Source organism: Papilio xuthus, unplaced genomic scaffold (assembly GCF_000836235.2).
Source record: "Papilio xuthus unplaced genomic scaffold, Pxut_1.1 DF825928.1, whole genome shotgun sequence".
In the NCBI taxonomy this organism is placed as follows: domain Eukaryota; kingdom Metazoa; phylum Arthropoda; class Insecta; order Lepidoptera; family Papilionidae; genus Papilio; species Papilio xuthus.
The window spans coordinates 2,099,653-2,126,931 of NW_013532721.1; the positions used below are offsets into that span (position 1 = coordinate 2,099,653).

A 27,279-nucleotide genomic window follows, 5' to 3' on the forward strand; every position below is an offset into this window, starting at 1 on the left:
TAACTTATGTAACCAAAATCATGAAAATGATTCCAAGGACTTCGACCTTAGTATTCTTCATCAACTAAAAGACGATGATATATTTATAACGTAATATTGAGAGTTTGTTTAAGTTTAGCCAGATTCAAAATCGAAGTGTAAGTCGGCTCGATTTAGGTTTCCTTGAACTGCTACGATATTTGATAGTTCATAAAGTTTACCGGTTCTAAAGTAAACATGAAACTAAATTTAGAAGCCACTGAAACAATAACTCAATATCTCTAAGCTATTTATTCTACATATTTTAGACAAAATGGTTACGATCGCATCGATTAGTTTAGGTTATGCAAAAATTAATAATGCTACTTACAAAATGGAAATGAATTTGTTAAATATTAAATAATAATGAATATTTGTATATTAGATAAATAGAAATTTCTTTTCAAAAGGAAGTAAACGGCAGGGGTGTTTGTATATTTTTTTTTAGTAAATAAAACATTTTTAAAACAGTAGTCAAACAAAATTAAAAAATATATGTATTATTTATGGATGATTGTCTCTATTTTGAGATCTTTAGTTATGTTGTATCACCCATATATACCCATTGCGTCGCGTGATTTAGAAATTTCCTGAATTATTGGAAAGACAAGGATTGTAATAAGCAGCGGCGTACGCAATAAGCTCATAATAAGAACGAATGCGGTGACAAGGCAAAGATAATTCAGTCCAGGGACTGCGAACTTGCCGCACTGCGGAGCACCCGTAATTTCCGCAAAGTATCAGACATAAATCCAAGATAATACCTTTAAATGGGCCCTCGGTGGTTATTTTTGCGATTTCGAGAGTAAATTATAATAATAATTCTATATTTTTTTCATGCAGTTACTCCACCAAGTGTATCAGCGGTTTAAAATTATAAATTATAAAATCACATCGCAAAGAAATTTACGAAGAGGTGTCTTCTGATCTTATAAATATGAAGATTGTGAATTGATTCTTTCTTATACATCTTACGTATAATATAAATGCGAAAGTTTACATGGATGGATGTTTGTTTGAAGATATCTCCAGAACGGTTCAACAGATCTAGCTGAAATGAATGAAAACAGATGAAGAACATAGTCTGGATGAAATCGTAGGCTAGTGACAATATAATTATTACAATCGTAAACTGATATAAAAACGGCTAAACACTGACGTATATTCGTCTGGTGGCGGCACCGACTAGTTTCGAGCCCGTCGGGGCCCTTCATCAGGGTGAGTGGTACTGGTATTATTTCGCGTCCGCAAACCGCCACATATGCCACCACCGGACGAATATACGTGAGTGTTTAGCCATTTTAATATCAGTTTATGATAATGTCTCACGAAAGTTTGAACAATTTATTGCAATCGTTTTTTTTTAATGCTTATAAAAACTGGTATATTTCATATAACTAAAGAAAAAATTCATAGACTACTTAAATCAACAAATTAGAGGTTAGACAAGTTCCATTTGCACATCTATAGTCTTGGCATGAAGGGGCCGCTCCCTGGATAAAATATGATCGTTGTTTTAGAGCTTTTACGGATATTATTTATTCAAAGTAAGAATAGAGGATACTTGACTTGGTTCTAGTAGTATATGCTAAACTTTAACATTATGCTGATAAAATATTTCTTCACGATTATTACAATTGCATGCTACATTTTAAATTCACTTTTTTTGTAGTAAATTATTTTATGCTGTACATAACTGTTTAGGTGTTTTCGAATTTCTCTAAAAATAAAATAAAATTTCTATTAGCTATTTAAGGTTTGAAAGCTAACAATTTATAGATTTTACTGTTTCAAAAATCATGTAAGATTCGTATATAAATTACTATAGTATGACAGTTTGTGAAACTAAAATTATGTTATTATTTAGGGTGTACTGTGTCAACGGGTAAGTAACATGTACACTCTGAGGATGAGGATAATAATTTCAAAGACGTTACACGCCTTACTCGCTCTGCATTTACTATGTATTTTAAATTACAAGAAAGAACATATGCATTAGAACTGAAACACAGGTTAAATCTCTGTACAATTTTTATGATATGAAATTTTCTATATTCAATTTTTAAGAAATAAAATTTGAAAAAAGAATGTTGTATTTTTCTGTAATAATTTTTGGATATTCGACTTATTTATGTCATGCTCTCGTATTTACATTATAAATTTTATTTCAGATCTAATCATAAATAATCTTATATGCGATTTTACTTTGTAAATAGTTCTTCGTAATGAAATAGAGGCGTGTGGCCCTAACATATGTGCATATGCACACAGATTACCAATTTTCATTTCCCATTCCCGGAATTCGGGAACTGGATTCCTTAATAAAACTTTTGCTTTTTGATTACGAATTCTTTTGTAACACACGTATTCCGAAAAGCTTGGAGTATTTTGCAGCATTACATTAAACTAATACTACAATATAAATGAAATATTGCAATATTTTACTGCCAACGTTTAAAAGACTGGTTTCTAGAACACCATGTTTTTCACATTCCATTCGCTCCTATCTTACTTATATTATAAATGCAAATGTTTAGATGGATGGATGTTTGTTTGAAGGTATCTCCAGAACGGGTGGATGAATCTCCATGAAATTTGGAATACACATAGAACATAGTCTGGGAAAACACATAGGCTACTAATTTTTTTGTTCCGTTAGGACGGAGTCGCGGGCGACATCTAGTAACTTTATACACAAAACAAAAGCCCTTAAATTGTTATTGTATTTAACGAAAACTAAGTTTTCCACTTCAGAATTAATTCTAATGTTTGTTATTACGTGACAATGTTTTGCTTATGACTTTGTGAATACGCATGACGTCAGTTTCAAGACTAGTGTCAAACGAAACCCTTGTCATGTCATAATCCTCTTAAGTTGTGGCAGTAAAGGAATTGTTAAATTTCCTAAACAGTAGCTAAATGGCTATTAGTAAAGTCAATGTGTATAAAATGCTATTTGGTTTATTTGTCCATACCGTACTTACGTAGATCTTGATTATAAAATATGTGATTTCACAATTTTTCTCTGCAATTTTCCATATTTTCTAAAAAAATACAGAAAGTATTAGCGGTAATTCTTGAACGTTTTACTTAGTATTATAAAGGCGAATGTTTAGATGGATTTTGTTTGTAGGTATCTCCGGAACGGCTGCATGAATCTCGCTGAAATTTGGCATAGATGTAAAACATAGCCTGGAAGAACAGATAGACTATAAAGTTTTTTTTAATTCGCGCGGACGGAGTCGCGGTCGTCGCTAGTTTGTCTATACATAAAGAAGACGGGGAATATTATGCAATTTTTATTGTCTATAACAAATAATAACAGAACATATATTTTTTTACACAAAACGTTTTATTTAAGACAAGTAGTAAAATTAAGGGTATAGTGTATTTGTAACTTTTTATTCAAAGGACTGTTTGATATACTCTAAAAGTAATAAATGTCTTTTTAAGTTTCTTGAATGTATTGTGTTCAAGATGTGTGATATGAATAAAAAAGTATAAAGCTACAGGTAAGTGTTAAGCTCGTGGGACAAAAGCTAAATAAGTCTTATATTATGCAAACAGGCATCATGTAAGGCGTAGATTTATGAGGGAAGTTCGTTACGAAAATCGCGATCCTGTCCCATGGGGCTACCCTACCAGCGTGTACGCCGTATTTTCAAATTTGCGGCATGTAAGGAAGAGAATTTGTTCCCATGTGACTGGGAAAAGAAAGGACAATACTTGTGCATAATACACGTAATAATAAAACCTTCTTTAATTGACGAAAGTCTCAATTTTGTGTAAACGAATAGCTGATATCTATATCACATTTCTTTTTATTCACACTATTGAGGAAACTATGTTGTATGCAGTAACATAGTCATGTAGTCGTAACAAGTCTGTATGGCGGTAAGTTGCAGAGAATGAAGAAATTAATAATTTTAGACGTATTAATTAGAATCCTTCGGCGAATGACGTGCTTTCGTTATAAAGTCCAGTGTCAGAATGAATAGTGAAGGGACATAAACGTCAAGATTTTCGTAAAGCTAGTGTTGCGTCCATAGACTGGCACATTTTCGGATTTTCTTACTAACAATAATTAAATCAAATATAAATATTTCCTTGTTATTTAGCTCATATTACGTATGTAAATAGAATATGATTAATTAACAACATTTTGTGATTTAGATTCGTTAGTAAAACAAAATGCTAACGAAATGATGAATAACTTAATTAGAAGAATTCTCTTAGAGATTCAAGTTGCGATAGTTTTTTGTTGGTCCGAGTTAATCTTTTATTATTTATTTGTCTGTAAAAGCTTTTTGAGGAGCGTTACTTAAAACTATAGTTAAAGACAAAAATAATATTCGCCTTAATTATACATGTCCTTAATTGAAATAAAGTAGACTTGTCTTTAAGCCCTTTTAGGACCGTGTCCTTTTGTAAAAGATAAAAAAAATAGTTTCTAATTAATTTATTTATGTAACCTTCTGCCAATTCAAATAGGATTTTAGAACTATGAAAGGATGAGCTATAAAATATTACAAAGGCAAGTACTATCAACATTCTTGAAATCTTTAATTAAAGTATACTACATATTTTATCAAGAAGTAATTTTAAAGAGAAAATTTTAATAGCAAGCAATAATTTTAACATTAAGAAAACATTAAGCAATTTAATTTACTTATTTAATTATTATTCGGAATTTTAATATGGCCTTATTAAAGTGTATTGCTGTCACGTACAAAATAAATCAAGAACAATTTCAAAATGTAATTCACACATATAAAATATTGAACAGTCAAAACCAATATTGATTTATATTTCTTTGTATAGACTTGCCTTTTAGTATTATTAATATAATTGGAGCTTTATTATATACAATTTAATATAACTATTACATGCAATTAAAATAAAATAACACTGAATAATATTGTAATTTAAATCTAAGACTAACAACTGGATCTTGACAAAGTATTTAAATTATTTCCGTCTGTAGGTTTGTAGATTGTTGACAGGGCGGCAGCTGCGAGCTGTCCTTTGACGACGGTCGCGACGAGAAACTGTAATCTATTACTGTGAACACATGCCCTTATCTTAGCGCTCACATAAGCACGCATGCCTCGCTTTCAACTTCATTTATTATCTTTAGACATATTATTCTTACATGTTTGTCGTTGGATTCCTTTAAAATCGCAATATCGGTTTAATTTAAGACTTTTGTTGTTTAGTATTTTTTTCTACTATTTCTATTTACGATAACAGCTGATATGCCAAAGTTTAAGAAGATATATTAGTGGTTACCTGTGACTTCGTCAGCGTAGAAAAAACTGGCCTATAGGTAACATTCCCGCATTTTATACGCTTTTTGCGTCGTCTTACCTTGTTATTTAAGCTCAATCAAAATCAGTCCAGCTGTTATGAGGATTACAAGGAACAAACGCTGCCATACCGACAGACATGCGGACAGACAGACAGACCTAAATTTGAAAAATTGGTTTTGCGTTATTAACTACGCATATACGATTTTTTGTGTACGAAATACTGTTGTATGATTTTTTTTTAGATATAACATACAGATAATTTTATACACACGCATAGATATACATACCAATATATACATGAATATTTATTTATAAAATCTAGTCAAACGTACAACATATACTTATAAAAATATTAGTTCGTACAACCTAAGTAATAAATGTCGCCTTCGGTTTCTTCAACTAGACCATTTTATTACTTACCATTAGACGTAAAACAAAAAAAGCAAAGGACCGCGAGGACTTCGGAAAGAGAAACGAAATGTAATTAAATGGTACCAGTACACTGAAGGCACGGGCTTTTCGTATCAATCACTTAAGTAGCTGGTACTGATTGAACGTATACAACAAAAGACGATATTTTCGTTCAAAGAAGCTATTGCTTTGACTTAAGCATATCTACACATGTTGTACGTTTTTGTCCTCTTATTTTTATTTAGTATATTTATAATTAAACCTAAAATTTTATTTTAATGTACACGAATATACATTTTGTAATTTTAGAGTAAAATACAGAATTACTATATCAATAAAATGTCATATGGGTGAGTTTAAAAAAAATTGTAGATAATTGTTTCAAATACAAGAGATGTTATTTGTGAAAATTATTATTGAATTGACAATACTTACTTCATATTTCAGTTATTTCTCAATCGTTTTGGATTACTTGAAGATGTATTTTTCAAACTCGGACGAGGAAAGAAGTATTTTCTATATATTGAAAATTATTAACAATCTTACATACGTTAAATATATGTTATACAATCCACGTAATATCGTCTAAAGATGATTACCCGTTTCAGAGTCGTGAATAAATGATAAGTACACAAGTCCGGAAAGGCATGTGTATCTTCTTATACTATATATAATATTATTATAAATACGAAAGTTTGGTTGGATGGATGTTTGTATTATAACTACGGATCTCGCTGAAATTTGGCATAGATATAGAACATAGTCGAGAAGAACACATAGTCCACTGATTTTTTTTTACTTCCACGCATACGGAGTTGCTGGCGATAGTAGTCATAATACGTTATATTCTATTGTCTTATGTAGGTTATGCACTATTCTTGGTAACTTTTTGAAGGTATAGCACTGGGTATTATAGAGATTGGATAAATTTACAAAGTGCTATATGTTTACAACGCGGTTGTCATGAATATAAAATTTGAATACACTTTTAAGTATTTACACTTTACTTTGTCGTTATTTTGCCTTGAATAATATCGATCGCGACATGAACATGATTAATAAAGCTTTGAAGATTGATGAATTGCGGGCATAGTATAGCATGTTATTAACCTTTTTTTGTAGCAATCGAGGTAACCTAAAACTTCAAATGCCTTACCACTTTTCTTTCCGATTTTCTCATTTATTTTACAATTCAGTTATCTTTATAACAACTTTATTGTAAGGAAAATGAATTAGTTAAAATTACTGGCCACAATACTATTTCATTTAAATATTTATGTAATCGACATACGAGAAGAATTATAGATCTCGACGTCGTCATATTGTTAAGAAAAAATCCGACAATTTAGCAGTGACTTGACCCAACACTAGCCTTAGTAAAATGTGGACGTTTGTGTCTCCTCACTATTCATTCTGACACTGGACTTTGTAACGAAAGCACGTCATTCGCGTCAGAGGATTCTAACTAATAATGCCTAAAAATATGTAGGATACTCTATCAAATGCTTTTTATGTAGCTGGCAACTTACTGTATTCTTTTTAATATTAACAACTAAGAGATGAATACGAGCAGTTTACAACAAAAAAACTACCATAGAACATTGATTAAGAATATAAACAGATTACATTGGCGAGTAGTAAAATTCCTGTTTTATTGGCTCATGACTACAATAGCCAAAATATAACTTCCTTTAATATGTATACTATTTGGGGTATATCCTTAATCGTCGTTTCGATTTGACTGGAAGTAACATTGCAATATTGTCGTGCAAATATTGTCTAGAATAAACGCTTAAAATGAATATTAGAGACGACGTGATATTATTTCTCTTGCGACATTGTTATTATTTGTGTTAGCCTCAGTATGACGGCTTATGTTACATAGACCCTCGTCAACCTACTATCTGTCATGTCAGTAAGAGATTTACTTAATTTTCCTAAATGTTACCTTACGTACACAATAAGCCCAGTGTAATGCTGAGTTATGAAACTAGCATCGCTTAAATTTATCACCTATGACGTACATTATAATAGCCTTAAATGTATGTTCTCGGTAGTAAAACATATAAAATTATTAAAGAACGAATGAATAATGAAGCTACTACTGGTAATTCGTTTATGGTACCAAAAAAAATTAGTGAACAGAGTCTCTACTGCAACGTGGTATGAACTAAAAGAGTCAAGCAGTTTAGCTACAAGTCGTGTTGGGCCATAAATGAAACGGTAACTTTATTGGTGAGTACGCATTTGAGGTCTGCGTCATTGACTTTTATATATACACATACAAGAATTACTTGTAAAATAATTACTTAGAATTCAATTAATTTTCTTTAAATACATAACTTTTTATTCACGAATAACAAAATGACGTAACAAATTCAGTCGGCTGAGATAATTTTTGACATGTAACAGCGAGCGAAAAATTATTATACGACCTTACAATAAATAACACACTATCTTTACTCGACTGATAAAACTTATTTTTTTGAAAATATTATGTTTTATTATGTCCCAATTTTCTGTATATTACCTTTATTTTTTAAAGTAAAATGATATAGCAACATAAAAATATTTGGCTCCTTTTTCTTTTCCATTCCAGACAAACTGAAAAACGTACCTCATTTATTCGAAACATTTCATATTTTGCTACATATTTTCCGGCAGACTGCGGTCGCGTATAATGAAAATAAAATTCATAAACTTAAACTTAGCCGTTGAAAGTCGTGGAATATGCGAAACTTATAACAAAATAGCTAAAGTTATCTTATAAGTTTAGTATTAGGCAAAGCGGGGATTTATGTGTGAAGTTAGTTACAAATGCTGTCGCCTGAACTTGTTGTTGAATACATGATATTTGTAAATAATTAATTAGAGATGTAGTAACTGATTAAATTGAATTAATTAAATTAAAAAAGAGAAATGTATGAGTATTTTTATGATCATACTAGCTGACGCCCGCGACTTCGTTGTTAAAAACTGTGATGAGATGTAGCATCGAGATCCTTGGAGTAGTTCCAGAGATTTTTACAGGCAACCCTCTATCCATCTATACATCTAAACATTTACATTTATAATATTAGTTAAATATTCTGATAAAACTAAGAAGATATAAACGCTTCGGTAAGTTGTACAATATTGTAAAGCAGACAAAATTGTTTAGGGTTGCATTCTTTTTAGAATTTACAATATAAAGGAGGTTAATGGCGTGTTGGCCAGACGATAATTCATCAATCTTCCAGCTCTATTATCGATCATGCCAAGCTTCATAATGCACTGGCAGATTAATGGTCCTTGAGAGCATTGCCACTATTTTATCTTGCTACTTAATTTAATATTATTTTTACACTACTTTTTACCCGACTGACAGGAGGGTAACGTTTTTCATGTTTAAGAACGTACGTTGTATTGTAATCTCTTGCAGCTTTTCTTATTTCAAAGTATAAAGTGCAAAAATATACGGTGAAGTATTTGTTTTATGAAAACAAATTATGTTTACAATGAAATGCGTAGAGTGAATATAAAAATATAATTTATTTAAGATATACGGAATCGGTTATTACATTTCTCCATGACGGCGCGTTGAAATTTATTTCATATGTCAATTCAAATATTCAGACCAATATCGCAAAATTAATACTGTACGGATTACGGTTTGCCATTGCTTGTCAATTCTGAAATAAGTAGACTCATTTGGAATTGTTTGTTATATTTATTTAAACCTTTTATTGAAATAAAATGTGTCTGATAAATCGCGAGGCGATGAGCTTTTATATTAGTTATTTGGTAAGTTGATTCGATCGCTAATTGCGAGAATATTCTGTATAATCAAGTTATGTACTTTATGAAGAAAATATAGTTTTCAGTCACTTTATTCTAGTATTATAAGGTAAAGCATTGTGTTATTTACATATAGTATTACAGTATGTGTACAAGACCTGTAACTCAGGACTTCCCTGATGCCTATGCATCCGTTTATCCTCTTCCCGTAACTTAGTAAGGCTGTTATAAAATTGAGACAAAAACTATTTTTTTAATATAAATATCACGGAAACTTTTTAACCCTTTTTGTTTCGACCAATATAGAACAGTTTTTAACGTTTGTAAGTAAAGAATAAAAAGTGCGTGACTAATTTATGTGATAAATTTTTTTTTAAACACACAAATTATGATTAAACTTTACGAGCCTACTGCGTTTAGTAGCCAAGGTCAATTTCCTCTTTCGTTTTATAGAAATATTTAATGTTACCATAAATAACGCAAAATTTGTGTGATCAAACTAGACGGTTCATAATTTTTATTTTACTCTCTTATAGCATGACTGCTTTAAATAATCGTTACTTATTTTTGCGTTTACAAGAATACTAAAAACATGAAGTTTTTCGTTATCCAACTTGGAGTTTAAAACGAAATAAACTACTAATGAGTTGATCACTTGAACACGCAAATCGAACTGTCGAGTAAATTGTAAAGAAATATACCCTAAGGTAAACATTATTTGTTTAAAAAATTAAATTAAAAATTGGAATTAATTACACTAAGTTATCACAACTTCCAATTACATTGTAATGTTTGTGTAAAATATCACAGAAATCCGTCACTAACCTAGTGATACAGTTATGCATCTGTGAAATTTGGTTACACAATCCCTCAAATTATAATAGTTTAAAAAAAAACTATTAAAATGTAAATGTTCTATTTTCAAAAATGCGGCTATATTTGGACTGAAGAGAGGAAGTTTTTTTTGGCATTTATACCTGTCGTTACTTTATACGCCTGTCAATTATTACTGTTAGGTTTTTTGATATGTGATATAAGTTAACGTCGTTCGAATATAAACATGTTTATTATTGATCAAATCAAGTTCTCCGATTTCTGACAAATATTGAAAGATTAATGAAGTTCGACTTTGCCCGCGGCATGTCGTCCACTGCGGGCATGTCGCTGTCGCCCGATCTTTAATATGAAATCAGTTTATTTGGACCATTGAGAATGTCATGTCGGCAATTCCAATTATGATCGACTGAATTTTTTATTTGTCTTTAAAATAATTTATTCATTCATATTAAATTCTGTTGAAACTTTTCGTAGATATTTAAGTAAATAAAAATATCATTATAGATGTAAATTACAAAATAGAGTGAACTGATAAAATCAATATTTTATGGTTATGAAATTTATGTTTAAATTGTCTATATCCTTGAAAAAGAATTCAAAGACATAAAACAGGTGTACCAAAAGATTTATAAAGATTAATTTTGAAAGAATTAAAATTTTAAAGAGCAACGCAAGCACAACAGTTTTAATTAACCTGCCAATTAACTTCATTGGCAAGTTTTTTCTTTAGATTGAAAATACTAATTTTCAATGCAAAGCATAAAATATAAGTAAAGCAACAAGCCAACAATAAAACAATAAATTTGAAATTTTGTAAAGCAAGATGTACACATATTTTAACATACATGAACCTAACAACCTTTAGACTAAATAATACTCTATTCACTGCGCCAGAAGATCCTATCAGAAAATTTATAGGTATATTATACTGGCACGAACATTGCTGAGTTTAGGTTTAAAAATTCGTGAAAAGACTTTAACAGAAACCTTGTTATTCGTTAAACTATATGTAGACCCAAAGGTCCATTAATTTCAGGATATACTTTTAGACTAGCTAGTCTCACAATCTATCTAGCAATCTCAGTAGTATCACCTGCGACTATGTCCGCGCGGAATTAAGAAAAAACTTTAGTTAGTAGCCTATGTGTTCTTCCAGACTGTGTTGCCTACCTTTACTCGACGGAGGCGAGGAAGCACAGAAAGAAAATATTTTTCCTTCCCATGCATCCTCTCATCCGGAAGGTTCACTTCCACTTCCCATCCTTGCCTTATTAGAAAAAGGATGGGAAGGGAAAGAGGACTAAATTAGGCCTCCGGGACGCACACTCATCAAACGAAACGCGGAATTGCTTCTACTTCACGCATGTCTTCTGTGTGGTCGTGGTATTTCACCGGGCGAGTCGGGCCAATTCGTGCGAAGATGTTAAAGCAAGCTCTGCCACTGTTAAAATTCGGTCATTAGACGTCGACCCAGGGTAGATATGGGAAACAAGAAAGTGATCATACGATTGAACAGTGAAGGCACAAAGATTATAATAAATTGACTTCACTAAATGTAGTGTAATTTAGATGTATGAATACCTGTCTTTTCAATTATAATTTTTTTTATAAATTTGAAAAATTAGTGAATACAAGTTTGTATTGACATGAAAAGCCAGCTAAGCTCTTAATAACGTAGAACAAAAACTTTACAGATTTCATCTTCGAAATTTAATAACATTTAACATTTGATTTAAGGCCTTAGCAAACTGTAAGTATCAACCTTAAACTCCGTTGTGGTTGACTTCTGAAACTTCGAGATCGTATTAATAGATATTTGCTTAGGACAAAACGATGACGTCAAATATTTGATTGAGGTAATGACTGAATGTTCTCTTCAAATACTCAAAGCGACTTATCTAGCTACTTCTCTTTCAAATTTGGTACAATTATATATCATTTCTGTGTAGATTATTTAATATCAAATTAATTAATTTTACATTCTATCTCAAAAGATTGAGACTTCACAACACCATGTCTACTAAAACTTGATAGGAAAGTTATGCTACATTTTGACTAAATATTACTAAAATTTCATCATTAAATGCTAGCTGTTCTTAAAATGCTATGGAATATCAGTTGTTTCATATAATTTTCTAAGTGCCATAGGTCAACGTATTTGCTGAATTTCCTTTCTTTTATGTTTACTTACTATTTTTTTTAATTTAATAGAGTATGATAATTTTTTTGAATACTTTACGCTTATTAAATTTTGCGTCATGTAAACCTTGATAGAAAATATAAGAACAAAACCATCGAAAACAAATATTTTTATATGGGGTGTATCGCAACGATACGAGCTCTTCAATGGCATACGAACGTTTCATCAACTGTGCCAAATATTTGTAGTCGCTCGGAAGAAACAACGTCGTGTCCTAAGTAAACATGTACCGAACACAACCCTCGCCGTCGCGGTCGACTATTGTTACACAGTAGATGTTTGTATGGCTGACATAAGAAGAGAAAACTCAACCTCGTCTACACATGTTTCGCTATCAACATTGACTACACACACTAGAATAGGGAGTCGAATAGGACAAAGCAAAAATTGATTTAAAAAAAAAACTTTTAAAAGATTATCAAGAATAAGGTTATTTTAACGTCGGTGGCTTAGGGGTCAAGCACTTGACTTGCAATCTGTAGGTCCTGGGTTCGAATCACGACATATACCAATTTTTTTTTACATATGTCCATTTATCTGACGCTCTTACGGTGAAGGTAAACATCGTGCAACCTGCACATATCTGGGAAGAAATTCAAAGATATGTGTGAAGTCAACTAACCCGCGCTTGGCCAGCGCGGTTGACTATGGCCTAGTCACCCCTAAGTTAGGGTAGGTTTCGAGCCCCTCGGTGGGGACGTATAGTGAGCTGATGATGAAATGATATTACAATACGAAAAAAGTAAAAGCCAATTAATGTTTTCAGCAAAATAAAATGTCACTTCGACGCTCCCAAAATTGTTATTAATTCCTTGACCGGTACAACGAAATGCTTTTATTTAAATTGGTGAATCTTTTAATAAAACCCATAATTCAATATCGCGATTCTTTTAATACAAGCTCGAAGCAATCAAATTATGGAAATGGTCGTAGTCTATCGGGGAATAAATTAACATATTTGTTTTGAAATTGCCGAGGAGTATTCAGATATCGTTCCAATTTTCTCCAGCAAGTTAGGTATTCTATTCAAATTAACGCAGACAATATTGAATACTGTAATCCGTCAATTGTCAGATAAACGAATGCATATGGATGAGAGACTACTGCCATTGCGCATGCGCTTCGGATTTACATACCTCTTATTTAAGATATAAACTTTTATTCGGTTATATCGTCGTCTTTTACGAGATATGAGAGGTCATATAAGATGTGATACGAAAAAAAAATCATAACTTTGAGTCTCTACTTGTTTTATACGAATATACAATACAGAATACAGAAAAGGTAGGTTTCTGAAATATGAAAACTAAGATATTGCGTCGTTAAAGATCCCTGTACCTTACTTGTTTTAAATTACCTTCATGAAAACAATAAATTATTCATCTTAAACACCTAAGTTTCCTAAAGAGTTGACTTGTGCACTTAAAGTTAAGTAAGCGACAAGATGGATCGAAATTCGAGTAACTTAGCCTTGCTTAGAACTTAGTCGATGTTTATAGTTGATGGTCGATAGTTCGTTTTGAAGTTCGCAAGAAACTAACGATCAACTAATTTGCGGGACCACCAATCTTTACCTTAACAAGTACGTCAAAGTTGTAAATCCGTTCGAAGTTTCTCGAAATTGATTGAACTTTGTGAAACTTATTTATTATTTCTGCTCGAATATTTGATTTTAGAGTTAAAAGTACATTTTCAAATAATTTACTTTTCTTCACTTATTACTACAGCATATTACATTGCCCTTCAATACTTTTTACTAAAATTTTCACAACATCGGAGGTGTTAAATTATTATATTAAAAAAAAAATTGTAAAATTAAAAAAATATATTTCATACTTTATAAAAATATAGCGGTTATCATGATTAAATTTCCTTAAATCAATAAATTAAGTTAAATTTTTAAACTAAAAACTTAAATAATCATCGTTAAGAAATTTAACCCTTTAATGCCAACTAATAACAGTATTGCGTCACCGAATATTCACAAAAATCATAAAAGTTAAAAATTAAAAAAGTTAAAAATAAATAAGTTAAAAAGAAAGATGTCTTTATACAACAAAGAACATAAACAAATATTATGAATAATCTAGATTAATAATTATAAACGTCTATGAGTAGACATTACCAATCATCTTATACTCACTTGTTTTGGTCTTGTTAAAACAAAAAAAAAACAATCGAGCGATATGCTTCTACAGTATGATAACAAAATAATTTCGATTAAACGGTGAAAAATTCAATTTATATCCGTAACGTTAGTTACAACAGCATGTATTACTATATAAGAATAAATAACCTTGAAGTAGCCACTGTTTATTTTGTGCAATGACGAAAACACTTGTAATTTTATCCCTGGCTATATTCATAACAACTATATGTAAAGGTACGACAATTCCATATTTAATCGTTTTATTTAATTACTCGATATTTAGTACTAGCTGTAGCCCGTGACTCCGTCCCCGCGACATTAAAAAAACTTGATTAGTAACCTAACTATGTTCAACATCTATGCCAAATTTCAGCGAGATCCATCCAAACATACTTTTTAATAATATTATAAATGCGAAAGATTAGACATACCTATAAATAGCAAATATCCATGGGTGTCGTTGATAACCTCGGTGTTCCCGCTGCTAGTTGCCTCCTTCACTTTAAAAAAAAAGTATGTTAAAAAGTAGGTAATTCTACCTACAAACTAGTATATTCATACTAGTTTGTATTACTTTAGTACTAAACCTGTTTAAAGATAAGAAAATGTGTTACTTATAAATACAGAATTCAATTATTGCGAACGTACCTATTTATCGGTATCGAAATGTAGAACGTAGTCGCAATGACGGTCTAATTGTTTTTTCGGCTGTTGTTGCGGGTATTTTTTGGCAAATTTGAAAATTGCAAGTTTCCTACTTGCACATCCCTTTCTTAACCTTTTTACGGCCACATGTTAATGTGAAATTTTTTACTTTTTGTTTTATTTTGTAGCTTACATAGCCAATGCTCAGAACGCTGATGTAGCCTTAGATAAAATTTGGCAAGGCAATGCGGAATTTACTAGAAATTTTTTAAATGCAAGTATTGTTATTTTTAGATTTCTAATTTACATTTTTTATTTATACAATAATTGATTTAGCGAAGTTTTGTTAACACAAAATTTATTTGTTTTTGTTGCAGTTGAAAACGCATGAAAATCCGCTACAAAGTTTCGTAGCATCGCCATTCTCTGTATTGTTTCCTTTAGCAGAACTAACACTTTATGCCTCTGGAACAGCATACGATCAACTTTCTAATATTTTGAATATCGATAATAGAAATGAGGTTAATTTATTTTTTTACATCAAATTATCGTTATTTGTATAACATGTAAACAATGCAATAAAAATGTTAATATTCTAGATACGACAAGGATTCAGAAATCTCTTGGATAACTTTGAATCGTCAAATAATGTTACAATTACTCTTGCTCAGAAAGTATTCGGCAGTCTAGTATTCCAATTTATCGAAGACTTTAAATATGATACTAAAGAATATTTTGATGCAGAAGCACAAAATTTAGATTTCAGTCAAAGCGAAGAAGCAGCAGGAATTATAAATGACTGGGTATGATCAAACTTTGTCACAAATAAAAAAAAATTAAAAAAACTTTGTTAAAATATGACAATCTATGTTTGCAGGTGAATACAAAAACAAGTGGAAAAATACCAGAACTTGTTAAATCCAATATGTTGAACAGCTTAACACAAATGGTTTTAGTTAATGCAATTTATTTCAAAGTAAGCATGTTTATAGAAACTACGAGATAAACATCTTGGTGTCCGACAAAATAATTTTCACTATTTACTTATAGGGTAATTGGCAAACTCCATTTGACCCAGTAGACACTAAACCAGACGACTTTTACGTGAGTAAAGATGAAAAAATAACAGTTAACATGATGTTTCAAGAAGGTTTATTTCATTATGCGGAGAATGATGCACTACAAATAAAGGTAAAAAGATTTTTTTTCACGAAAGGACAATATTTAAGTCATTTTCTTCTCATTCAAGAAACTTTTCAACAGTTTCATCAATTTTTTCTTTAGGGATTGGAACTAAAATATGAAGACGAAGATTACAGTCTTTTGATTGTCTTGCCAACGTCTGATGATGATTACAGTGTAGAAAGTTTAGTACAAAAGATGCAAGACTCCAATGTTTTTAATGGTATAATTAACGATTTATCACTCGAAGGTGTTCGAGTACATTTACCATCAATAGAAACTACCACAACAACTGATCTTAAACAAATACTACAAGGAGTAAGTATACTACTCTTACTTTAACACGTTCACCGCAACGACTCGCCTGGTAAGTTCACTTTCAGGAAAAAGAGTAGTCATGGAACGTTTCAACAAGGATTCCATAATACTAATATTATTAATGCAAATGTTTGAATGGATGTATGTTTGTTAGAAGGTATAGCCTGAACGACTGCATATATCTTCCTGAAATTTGGCATAGATATAGAACATTGCTTGGAAGAACGCCTAGACTACTAATTATGTTTGTTTTTAATCTGACAGCTAGCTAGACACCTTAGTTTAGATTATATCGGTAACACTTTGTTCATTTATAGGTTAATGTTACTGAAATTTTTAACCCTGATACAACTGACCTAAGTGGTGTACTTGAATATTTACAACCATTGTACGTTACTGTCGCTATTCAAAAGGCAGTATTAGTTATCAATGAGTTAGGTACAGAGGTATCAGTTGCAAATGGTACGTATAAATTAAAAAAATAACTTACGTAAAACAACAAGCAATAAATCTCCACGCATATTTACTCTTATATCATTTCATTTTTAACAGTGGTAGAGTCTGCCTTAACATCTTTGCACGAATTGGCCCGGCTCGCCCGGTGAAATACCACGACTACACAGAAGACAGGCGTAAAGTGGAAGCAATTCCGTGTTTCGTCTGATGAGTGTGCGTCCCGGAGGCCTAATTTAGTCCTCTTTCCCTTCCCATCCTTTTTCTTGTGAGGAAGGGTTGGGAAGTGGAAGTGGACTTTCCGGATGAGAGGATGCATGGAAGGAGAAAATATTTTCTTTCCGTGCATCCTCTCCTCCGTCGATTTAAGGCAGGCAACGCATATGCAATTGCGTATGTCTATGGGCAACGGTCACTTCGCTATTTCAGTGATTTCAGGTGGCCGCTCGCTCGTTTGCCACTTTATGATATAAAAAAAAATAAAAGAAATCCTAATTTTAAAACTTCTTTTTTTTTCAGCTGTAATAACAAGTCTGAGAATGGGTCCTGTTGGGGATATAGTTTTTAACGCCAACCGTCCATTTTTATATTATGTTCTATATAAAAGAAATGTAATGTTTTGTGGAACATATACTGGAAAATAACGTCTGGGGCGAGTACTAAGCTTACAAAATTTGAACTTCTTTTAAAGAAGATCCTGTTATTTTATATAATACTACTTTAAATTTGCATGAATTGTTTAATACGGTAAAGATATGGATTAAAAATGTTGTGTTGTTTGTCATTGATTATATTTTTTTCACAAGCAAAAAGGTGGCATACTTACTACTTACTCCGCTGGCGCATCGAACCAAAGTGGGTCTTGGTCTCCAACACAAGAGATCGCCAAAGTCGCCTGTCTTGCGCCTTCTCCTGCCAGTCCATCGCTTGTAGTTCCCGTAGATCCAGCTCTACGGCGTCTCGCCAACGGAAAAAAGGTGGCATAGAGGAATAATTTTTTAAAATTTTTATTCCGTCCATATCCCAATGTTCCTTCTCATTTCCAATCACTAAAAAAATTCTATTCTTCTAAAATTTGCTTTGATGGCCAGGCCAATTTTTACTTAATTATGAATCATTTTCTCGTCTAATTTATTCTGCAATAAATATAGTAAGAGTTATGTCATTTATTGATATCAACATATCAAAATAAGCGTAATAAAAATTGGATGTTATATTTTAATGTTTGTAATTCTAAAACACGTGTTTAAAAAAGTATTTCGTGGTTGACCATAAAATTGGTGTTTTTATAATCTATAAAATACAATAAAAAAGTGAATAACAAGTTGAATAATTTATCTGCGTTACACATTTTCATGGCTTTTATTGAACGAGAAATATGAAAACCGAGTTCGTAACGCCGTCTTTTGTTTAATTAGTTTAAAAAAAGAAGTGAAAGATAATATGTATTCGGAGACAATATTAAAAGACAATACACTACCGTCTGTTAAAATAACTAATAAAATAATTACTTTGCGACACACGATGTTATAACAGTTGCACGAAATGCTATATAAGTTGTAAAGACCTTGAAACAACAGCAGGTGATAATTGAATACAATGTTGAAAACACTCGTAATATTACTGCTCGCAGTTAATTTTTTAGCTGTATTATGTTCAGGTATGGAGATATAATATTGTAAAAACAAATTTAATTTATTACATACAAAACACATCGATATTTGTGGAATTATTTGATACGTGATTCATATTCATTTGATTTCATTTAATAAACCATAATAAATTCAGCATTGGTATTATATGCTCTGATGGTTTTTGATGTTGCTTTTAAAGAAACTTTGGTGCATTGGTGCATTTTCATTACATATCTACAAAGTATATTATTGTGGATGAGATTTTTTTCCAAAATTAAGAATATGTTTGACTCCGAAATAGAAGAACAAAATAAAATATAATAAAAACAAAGTAAGAGTCATATATATTATTTTCTCTGTGCTAAAGTCAAGTACCATAAATTAATTGTGTAAACATCATCAGTTCACTATACGTCCCCAGTTAAGGGCTCGGAGCCTACCTTTAGTTAGTTGACTAGGCCATAGTCAACCATATCAACCAATTGTGTAATGAACAAATAGTTTTAATATTATAAGATATGGTCGTATATTTGAATAGATGGCGCTTCTAACGTGTCCTCGAATTTTGCCACATTTTCGTCGTCTGCATCAAACTCATACTCACAAAGTTCCTCCTTCGTGTCGTCCGATACATACGGTGAAGGTATTTTTAATTTTATTTAAAGAGATTCAAATGTAATGGTAATCATAATGCAGACATTAGGGACACTTTGCTTCAAATCAATGAATGTGTTTTCACTGAATATATCTTTTAGATCATGTGGTTTGCCTTGTAATATCTCGTCTAGTACTTATATGTGTTATGATGAATGTCTTTGATTTTATTTATCTTACGTAAATCCAGGTGGCAATGTGAAAGTTCAAACTGTCATAGTGGAAGCTAAAGAACTACAGACATTTTTATTTTTAACACCCATAACGTTTGTGAAGTAATACTTCAGTATAATTGCATTTGCCTTAAGTTTTATTTATACGTACACATGGATCATTCATTAGTAAAGAACATATCAATTATCAGACAGTACTTAAAAATATTGTATAGCGAAGTGTTGAACTAGTGTGTTTTTGTGTAGACGCACCAGAATACGAGTGCGATGGACACCACGAATATTATGAAACTTGTGAATCATACACTGAAACTGCATATGATTCCTGTGTTGTAGGCTGTCGTTGTGAAAATGATTACGTACGCAATGACAAAGGCAAATGTGTTGCGAAAAGTAAATGTAAGTAATATTTTATAACACTCTAAGTTTATAGTACTCTAAGGATGGAAGGTTAATAAATCTATAATTGATTTCTGAGCGTGCAACTAGAGGTATAAAGAAATTATATTTTTCCAGTTTGCCGTCGCCAGTTTGAAACATTTTCTGATTGCGTTAATGGAGGATGCGACAGACGCAATTGCTCGGAACTTAAACGACCTGCCATTTGTATTGATGTTTTTAGAAATAGTTGCATTCAGGGATGCGTATGCAAGAAGGATTATTTACGAAACGTTCAAGGAAATTGTGTCCCTATTAACCATTGTCCGGAAAGAAAACGTAAGTACTCCATTTAAATTATTCAAACTTTTGTGAGACATTATACTAAGCTAAACAGTTACGTATATTCGTCCGGTGGCGGCACCGACTAGTTTCGACCCCATCGGGGGCCCTTCATCAGGATGAGTGGTACTGGTATTATTTCGCGGACCCGGGCCGTCGCTCACTGCTACTAGTCGGTACTGCACTGAAACTAGTCGTTGCTGCCACCGGACGAATATACGTGAGTGTTTAGCCGTTTTTATATCAGTTTACTCCATTTAAATAAGTTTTTTTTATCAATTTATAAGAAAAGAGTGGGAAAGAGAAGACTAGAACTTAGATTTCGGGACATATAATAAAGATTGTACCGGTCGGACGAGATATTCGTGCAGGAGATAAAACTGCTGGAAACTTTTCTAACTGCTGCATAATGTCATATTTGCTTGATTTTTTTTTTCTTTATTAACCTTGTGCTTTTATCTTGTGAGTGACATACATATTTAATCACAGATCCAAAATGTCGAGGCTTAAACGAATATTACGAAAATTGTGAATCTGCATCTGATTGTGAAACATGTGAAAAGGGTTGTCAATGTGTATTGGGTTACGTGAGGAACGAAGAAGGGAAATGTGAATTAGACAACGGACAGTTCAGTTAGTAAACTTAACTTTATAATAATATCTATGCATTTATTCATTAAGTTTTTAGTCACTTTTGTAAAGTCTTTGGTAGAAAATCCAAAAAAGGGCTTTTATCAGATAAATTTATGTTATTAAAGCGTAGTACAATTTATAGCCACAACCACTGAGACATCGACTACAACTACAACAGACGTTCCAACAACTACAGAACCTTCTGAAGTAGATGCAGATAAAGCTTTAGAGAAAATTTTGGATGCGAACGCCCGGTTTACACAAACATTTTTACAAGTGAGTAACAAAGTAGCAAATTATTAATAATTCATCATCATGAGCTCACTATACGTCCCCACCGAGAGGCTCAGAGCCTACCCTAAGTTAAGAGTGATTAGGCCATAGTCGCTAGCCAAGTGCGGGTTGATTGAGTAAGTTGGTTAAGTACTTAGTTTATAAAAAAATCTCGTGTCAAATTCAGATAAGATGATGAAGTATTGAAAGTGAGCAACAAATTGTGAGTTGCGGAAACCATAGATTTTATTATTATTACTACTGCTATGAAATATGATGTTTAAATAAGAATTTATTAATTTACAGTTCAAAACAAATGAAAATCCTAAAGAAAGTTTCATAGCATCACCATTTTCCGTGCTGATACCACTAGCAGAACTTGCATTATACACAATTGGGAAGTCATTTGCGCAAATAACAAATGTACTGAATGTCACTAATAAGGATGAGGTATTTGATAGTTCATTACAAAACATAATTGAAATTACTATTATAATCATTTCTTCCAAATTAATAGAATCTTTTTAACAGATTCGTCAAGGGATGAGAAGACTTTTGGATAATTTCAAATTACCTAAGAATGTAACATTGAATTTAGCCCAAAAAATATATGCCAATAAACAATTTGAATTGAGTGATGCATTCAAACGAGACACAGAAGTGTACTTTGATGCTAAAGCAGAAAATTTAGACTTCAGTCAGAGGGCGGCAGCAGCAAAAGCTATTAACGATTGGGTATGTACGACTTCAGAGACAACTGAGTCCAATTTTGAAAACAAAATCACCACTGAAACAAACAACGACCTCTAAAGTATTAATAATAAATTTCAGGTGAGTGCCCAAACAAATGGTCTAATACCAAATCTTGTCGACGAAAGTTTGTTGAGCGAATTGACACGATTGGTTTTGGTAAATGCTATTTACTTCAAGGTAAGTTAATAATGTGCACCAGTGGTCACCAACCTCTGATAGGGGATGGCACCTAAAAAAGTAATACTCTTAAAGAAAATTGATAAAAGTAAGTTTTTGTGGTTAGTTGTAATTTTATATTATTATTAAATTGCAGGGTAATTGGTTGAGACCTTTTGACCCGAAAATTACGCAAAAGAAAGATTTTTACATCGCAAAAGATAAAAATGTAACAGTCGACATGATGTATCAGAAGGGTTACTTTAGATATATGGAGAATCCCTCACTACAAATAAAGGTACGACTATTATTAATTACCTTCTTACTATCAAAGTAAATTGATAAATGATTTGACAAGTAACGTAAAACAAAACCCGTATTAATTTTTTGCAGGCATTAGAATTGTTATATAAAGATAGGAACTACAGTCTTTTATGTGTTTTACCAACATCGACGGATACTTACACTCTTGAAGGACTGGCAAAAAACCTTCAAGATCCTCAAACTTTTAAATCTATAGTCGATGGATTGCAAAACCAAGAAGTTAAAGTATATTTACCTCGAATACAAACATCAAGTACTACTGATCTAACCAAAGTATTTAAAGCTGTAAGTATTTCATATTACGAAAAATCCTTTTCTGACGCCAAAGTTAATTATCAACAAAACGAAAGTACTTGTAGGTATTGTCGAGATAAATGAAACGATAGCCTATATTATCAAGTATTATCAAGTAATGTATTCACAAAGAACTAAATTTCTAGGTAAATATCACAGAAATGCTGAACCCTAACAACACAGACTTGGTGGGAATATTAAAAGTTTTTCAACAACTCTATGTATCTGCAGCTATTCAAAAAGCAAAAGTGATCATCAATGAACTGGGTTCAGAAGCAGCCGCAGCAAATGGTATGTTTAATCATTGTAATTATAAAACTTTTACTAACACACTAGAGTCGCATAACGATTCATGAAACTCTCACTGAGGGACTCGATAAATGAACAATTAATAATCCTGAGTAAATGTGAAGTTATTGAAATCAAATTCGTCACCATATGCACTCATAAACCTTATCTAGACTCTATTATCTTTGGTAATGTTAGATAAAGAATACGTAGATAAAATATCATAGCATTCTGTTATTAGTTAAGAATTTGTATATTAAAGGAAGTTTGAAAGTAGTTTGAAAGGGCGCGCTTTCGTTACAACGTCAAATGTCAGAATGAGTAGTGAGGGGACATAAACGTCGACGTTTTCTTAAGGCTAGTGTTGCGCCAGTACACCGGCGCAATGTAGGATACTCTTCACTACAAAGGTAAAGGAAGACTAAAGAATGTATAGATGGATGTGAAAGAGGATAGACTCAGATATGACAGCAGAGATGTATGGAGGAATAGTACACACTGTGCTGACCCTCCATAGGGATAGAAGAAAGGTGCGTCCCGTTATTAGTTATGCGGCATTGGGCTAATAAAAGTTCGCATCAAGCAACTAAAATCTGTAGACTCGTATCAATTTTATGTTATTCCATTACAGTTATAACAGTCGGAGTTACTTCAGTAATGATAAATGAACCAAAAGTTTTTGAAGCGAATCGCCCTTATTATTATTTTATAATAAACCAGAAGAAGAATATTCTTTTCTGTGGTGCCTACAATGGGGCATAGATTTGTTGCATTGTCCACAATTCATATCTGATTTTGATTAAACGCTTTATTTTTGGAAAAACTTATTTCTTTACCATTATTCTAACCAATTATTACTAACCAATCTAAGTTTCAAACACTCAATATAAACTGCGTATATTATGGTTATTATTTAACTTAAAGTTATAAAATTAATAAAACTTGAAATTAATAATAATAAATTAATAACGTAATTTTAATAATAAAACATCTAATTTATCTTTGCAGCAGTAGTCGTCGGTACTAGAGCATTACCACTTCCAAAGCCAGAACCAAAAATTTTTGAAGCAAATCGTCCTTACATTTACTTTATAAAAGATCAGAAGAATATTTTATTCTGCGGTGGTTTTACTGGCACATAATATATTGTCTAATTCTTTAAATTGACATTAAATGGTATTAAAGAAAAAACATATATAACATTTTATTTGAACCGCGTAAATAAAATTACAAGAAACTTTATTGAGTCAAAATAATTTTCAAACGAAATACATACTATAAACACCTATCAAATAAATGCTTACATTGAGTTTACCGACAAGACGACGATCAAGCATTCAATGATAAAAACAAAGCGAAAACAAATGAATGAGCCGAGCCATTGATGTATAACATGTAATATAAACAAGAAACAAAGTGATTTACTCGGCAATCACCCTCCCCAATCAAAACATATTTAAATTGATAGCTCGAGTTTTTCAACCTTCCAGTGTAAACCATCCCAGTACTTCAGCACTAGTATGTTAATTAGCGTCCAAATTCATCATCATCAGCTCACTATACGTCCCCACCGAGGAGCTCCAAGCTCCTAACCTAACTCCTAACTAACCTACCCTAAGTTAGTGGTGACTAGGCCATAGTCAACCACGCTGGCCAAGTGCGGGCTGGTTGACTTCACACATATCTTTGAATTTCTTCGAAATTCTGCGCCTAAATTGTTAAAACCAAAAAGATTTTTAATGTCTTATTTAGTAATTAAACTTATTTTCTTTACAGCTGTAGTCATCACTGCTTTATCTGCTATGGTTGGCGAACCTAAAATTTTTGAAGCAAATCGTCCCTATTTTTATTTCATAAGATCTAATAAAAATATTATCTTCTGTGGGTCGTTTACTGGAACATGACATTGTTTCAAAGGAATTATAAGAATTTTATTTATATATCATATAATTATGCCTTGTAAAATTAATATCGAAGTTTATTTTAAAATAATATGTATAATATTTATTAATTTTTATTTACGTTCTAACTTTAAATTAAAGAATTTTCATAATATAACTTTCTCTGAATAATCATGATAATAAAATTCAAATTAGTTGATACTATAAAGCTTATGTTATTGAGTACGCTTTGTTTACCCTAATCCATTACTAATCAAATAATCTGTGACTCGTTGTAAATGATAGTGTGTTTAAGATTGATTAGTTTGACAAATGACGCCTATAAAGTATCGTATTAATTTTGTATGAGGATTAATGTTGTACTTCTTGGACGATTGTTATAGTGTCGGACCATACGCGAATAACTAAGAACTATCGAGAATCGGTCTTGTAATAAAATTGTAATAATATTATATTTTTTTATTTTTTGAATTTATTATTTATATTATTTGCTGTCTCGCGCTATTAATTAAAAAAACATTAAAAACATTTCTTTTTGTTTGTCAACATCTCTATTTTTGGTTTATTTTATTTCTTTATATATTTTTGAGGAATAATGCATTAAAAGAATAAATACGTTATATAATTTATTTCTTTATTATCTGTCATCAAGTTACAGATATTGGTGTATATTATTTTGTATTTAAGATTGTTAAATTTTATTTTACAGCAATAGTGGTCGGCGCAACAGCTGCACTAAATAATCAACCAAAAGTTTTTGAAGCTAACCGTCCCTATTACTATTTCATAAAAGATAAGGAAAATATTATTTTCTGCGGATCATTTACGGGGACATAGACAAGTTTATTTTGGGACGTTTCAAGAAAAATAGATATCATCTGAATATCTGAGTTATATTAAAAGTGTTTTAAAAGATAATTAAAAATTGCCTTTCTTAAAAAATATTACGTACTTAAAAACATTTTGAAAACTTATAAGAGTATCAAAAAAAACCTAACCTGTATAAAGGAAAGTACTGAAGGGAAATTTTGACTCTGAAAAGATTTTTATTTATATTGTTATATAATATATTTATTTATACTTTATTATATAAAAGGCGGACGTAATTGACCCAAAAAGAACTAAACAACATATTAATTAATTAAGGACTAGCTGTCGAACGCGTTTCAATCCGCGCGGAATTAAAAAAAATTAACTTGTTTTTCCAGACCATGTTCTTCATCTATACCAAATTTCATGGAGATTTTTCAGCCGTTCTGGTGATACCTTCATACATCCATCTATCCGTCCAAATATTCGCATTTATAATATTAGTAAGAAGTAAGATTTGTCGTCTTCAAAGGTTTATTTCACAAGATCCCCTTATTCCATTGTTCAGTGTCCTCACAAAGTTATGACGTTTCCTGAGAAATGCGTAATTAACAGTTGGGTACTTGGTTTTCCAATACTTGGAAATGTTTTTGATGAACAAAGCTCGTTCACGTTGAACTCACGGGCGCGCTACTTGGATCGCACGTGCTATTCCTTCGTGAGCACTTGCATATTATATCACATGCTTGATATTTCAAGATCGCACCTCCTCCCGCACCGCGTCTCAACGTGAACAAGTACAACGACACGTGTTAAAATTGAAAACTCCGTTTATTTATTACTACTAAAATAAATACAAATAAGACCATATTTCAAAAACTGTTTGTCTTCCAAATATAAGAAATTAGTATAGTAATTCCAAATCTTATATCTTTAAATGAGCAATTCTTGTACATTTATAATTGGAATCTCGGAATCGAATCCAACGATTTTCATAAAATTTAGTATATGGGATGTTTCGGGGGCGATAAATCGATCTAGGAATCATTTTTAAAAATGTCATTTTATTCTTGTTTTATCGATAATCAACTTAAACATAAACTTAACTTTTTCTATCGGTGAGATCGAAAAATATTATTTATATTTCATCATTTTATTAGTAATTCGTACTTAAATATAACTTCCACAAAGCACAATTTAAAAAAAATACGGTCATCCAGATTTTAATAATATAATAAGTGTATAGAAATTTTGTAATTGTTTATTTATAATTCCAGATTTTAGGCTAAGGCTTTGCTACCAAAAATTTATGATAATGCATAATCAATCTCCCAAAAGGATTGTACTTTAGTACTTCTATTTCGAAC

At 31.5% G+C, this 27,279-nt stretch overlaps 2 protein-coding genes across 7 annotated transcripts; both read left to right on the forward strand.

Annotated features, from left to right (window-relative positions):
• Nucleotides 1-14,849: 14,849 nt before the first annotated feature.
• LOC106125216 (serine protease inhibitor 3/4-like) lies at nt 14,850-18,396 on the forward strand. The gene is made up of 9 exons (XM_013322324.1): nt 14,850-14,935; nt 15,535-15,620; nt 15,724-15,867; nt 15,946-16,149; nt 16,224-16,322; nt 16,397-16,537; nt 16,631-16,846; nt 17,164-17,308; nt 17,819-18,396. The coding sequence occupies exons 1-9, from the start codon at nt 14,878-14,880 to the stop codon at nt 17,941-17,943; spliced, it is 1,218 nt and encodes a 405-aa protein (XP_013177778.1). The 5' UTR covers nt 14,850-14,877; the 3' UTR covers nt 17,944-18,396.
• Nucleotides 18,397-18,793: 397 nt separating this feature from the next.
• LOC106125153 (antichymotrypsin-2-like) lies at nt 18,794-25,957 on the forward strand. 6 transcript variants are annotated; one of them, XM_013322240.1, is made up of 13 exons: nt 18,794-18,959; nt 19,472-19,576; nt 20,007-20,159; nt 20,277-20,477; nt 20,970-21,113; nt 21,256-21,389; nt 21,693-21,836; nt 21,918-22,121; nt 22,218-22,316; nt 22,453-22,593; nt 22,689-22,904; nt 23,060-23,204; nt 25,812-25,957. In XM_013322240.1, exons 1-13 carry the CDS (start codon nt 18,899-18,901, stop codon nt 25,937-25,939), a joined length of 1,875 nt encoding a protein of 624 aa, XP_013177694.1. In that variant the 5' UTR covers nt 18,794-18,898; the 3' UTR covers nt 25,940-25,957. The 6 variants fall into 6 exon arrangements, with proteins under 6 accessions (XP_013177694.1, XP_013177695.1, XP_013177693.1 ...); XM_013322241.1 differs by lacking the exon at nt 25,812-25,957 and adding an exon at nt 24,978-25,144; XM_013322239.1 differs by lacking the exon at nt 25,812-25,957 and adding an exon at nt 23,833-24,003 and having other exon boundaries at nt 18,795-18,959.
• The last annotated feature ends 1,322 nt before the right edge of the window (nt 25,958-27,279 follow it).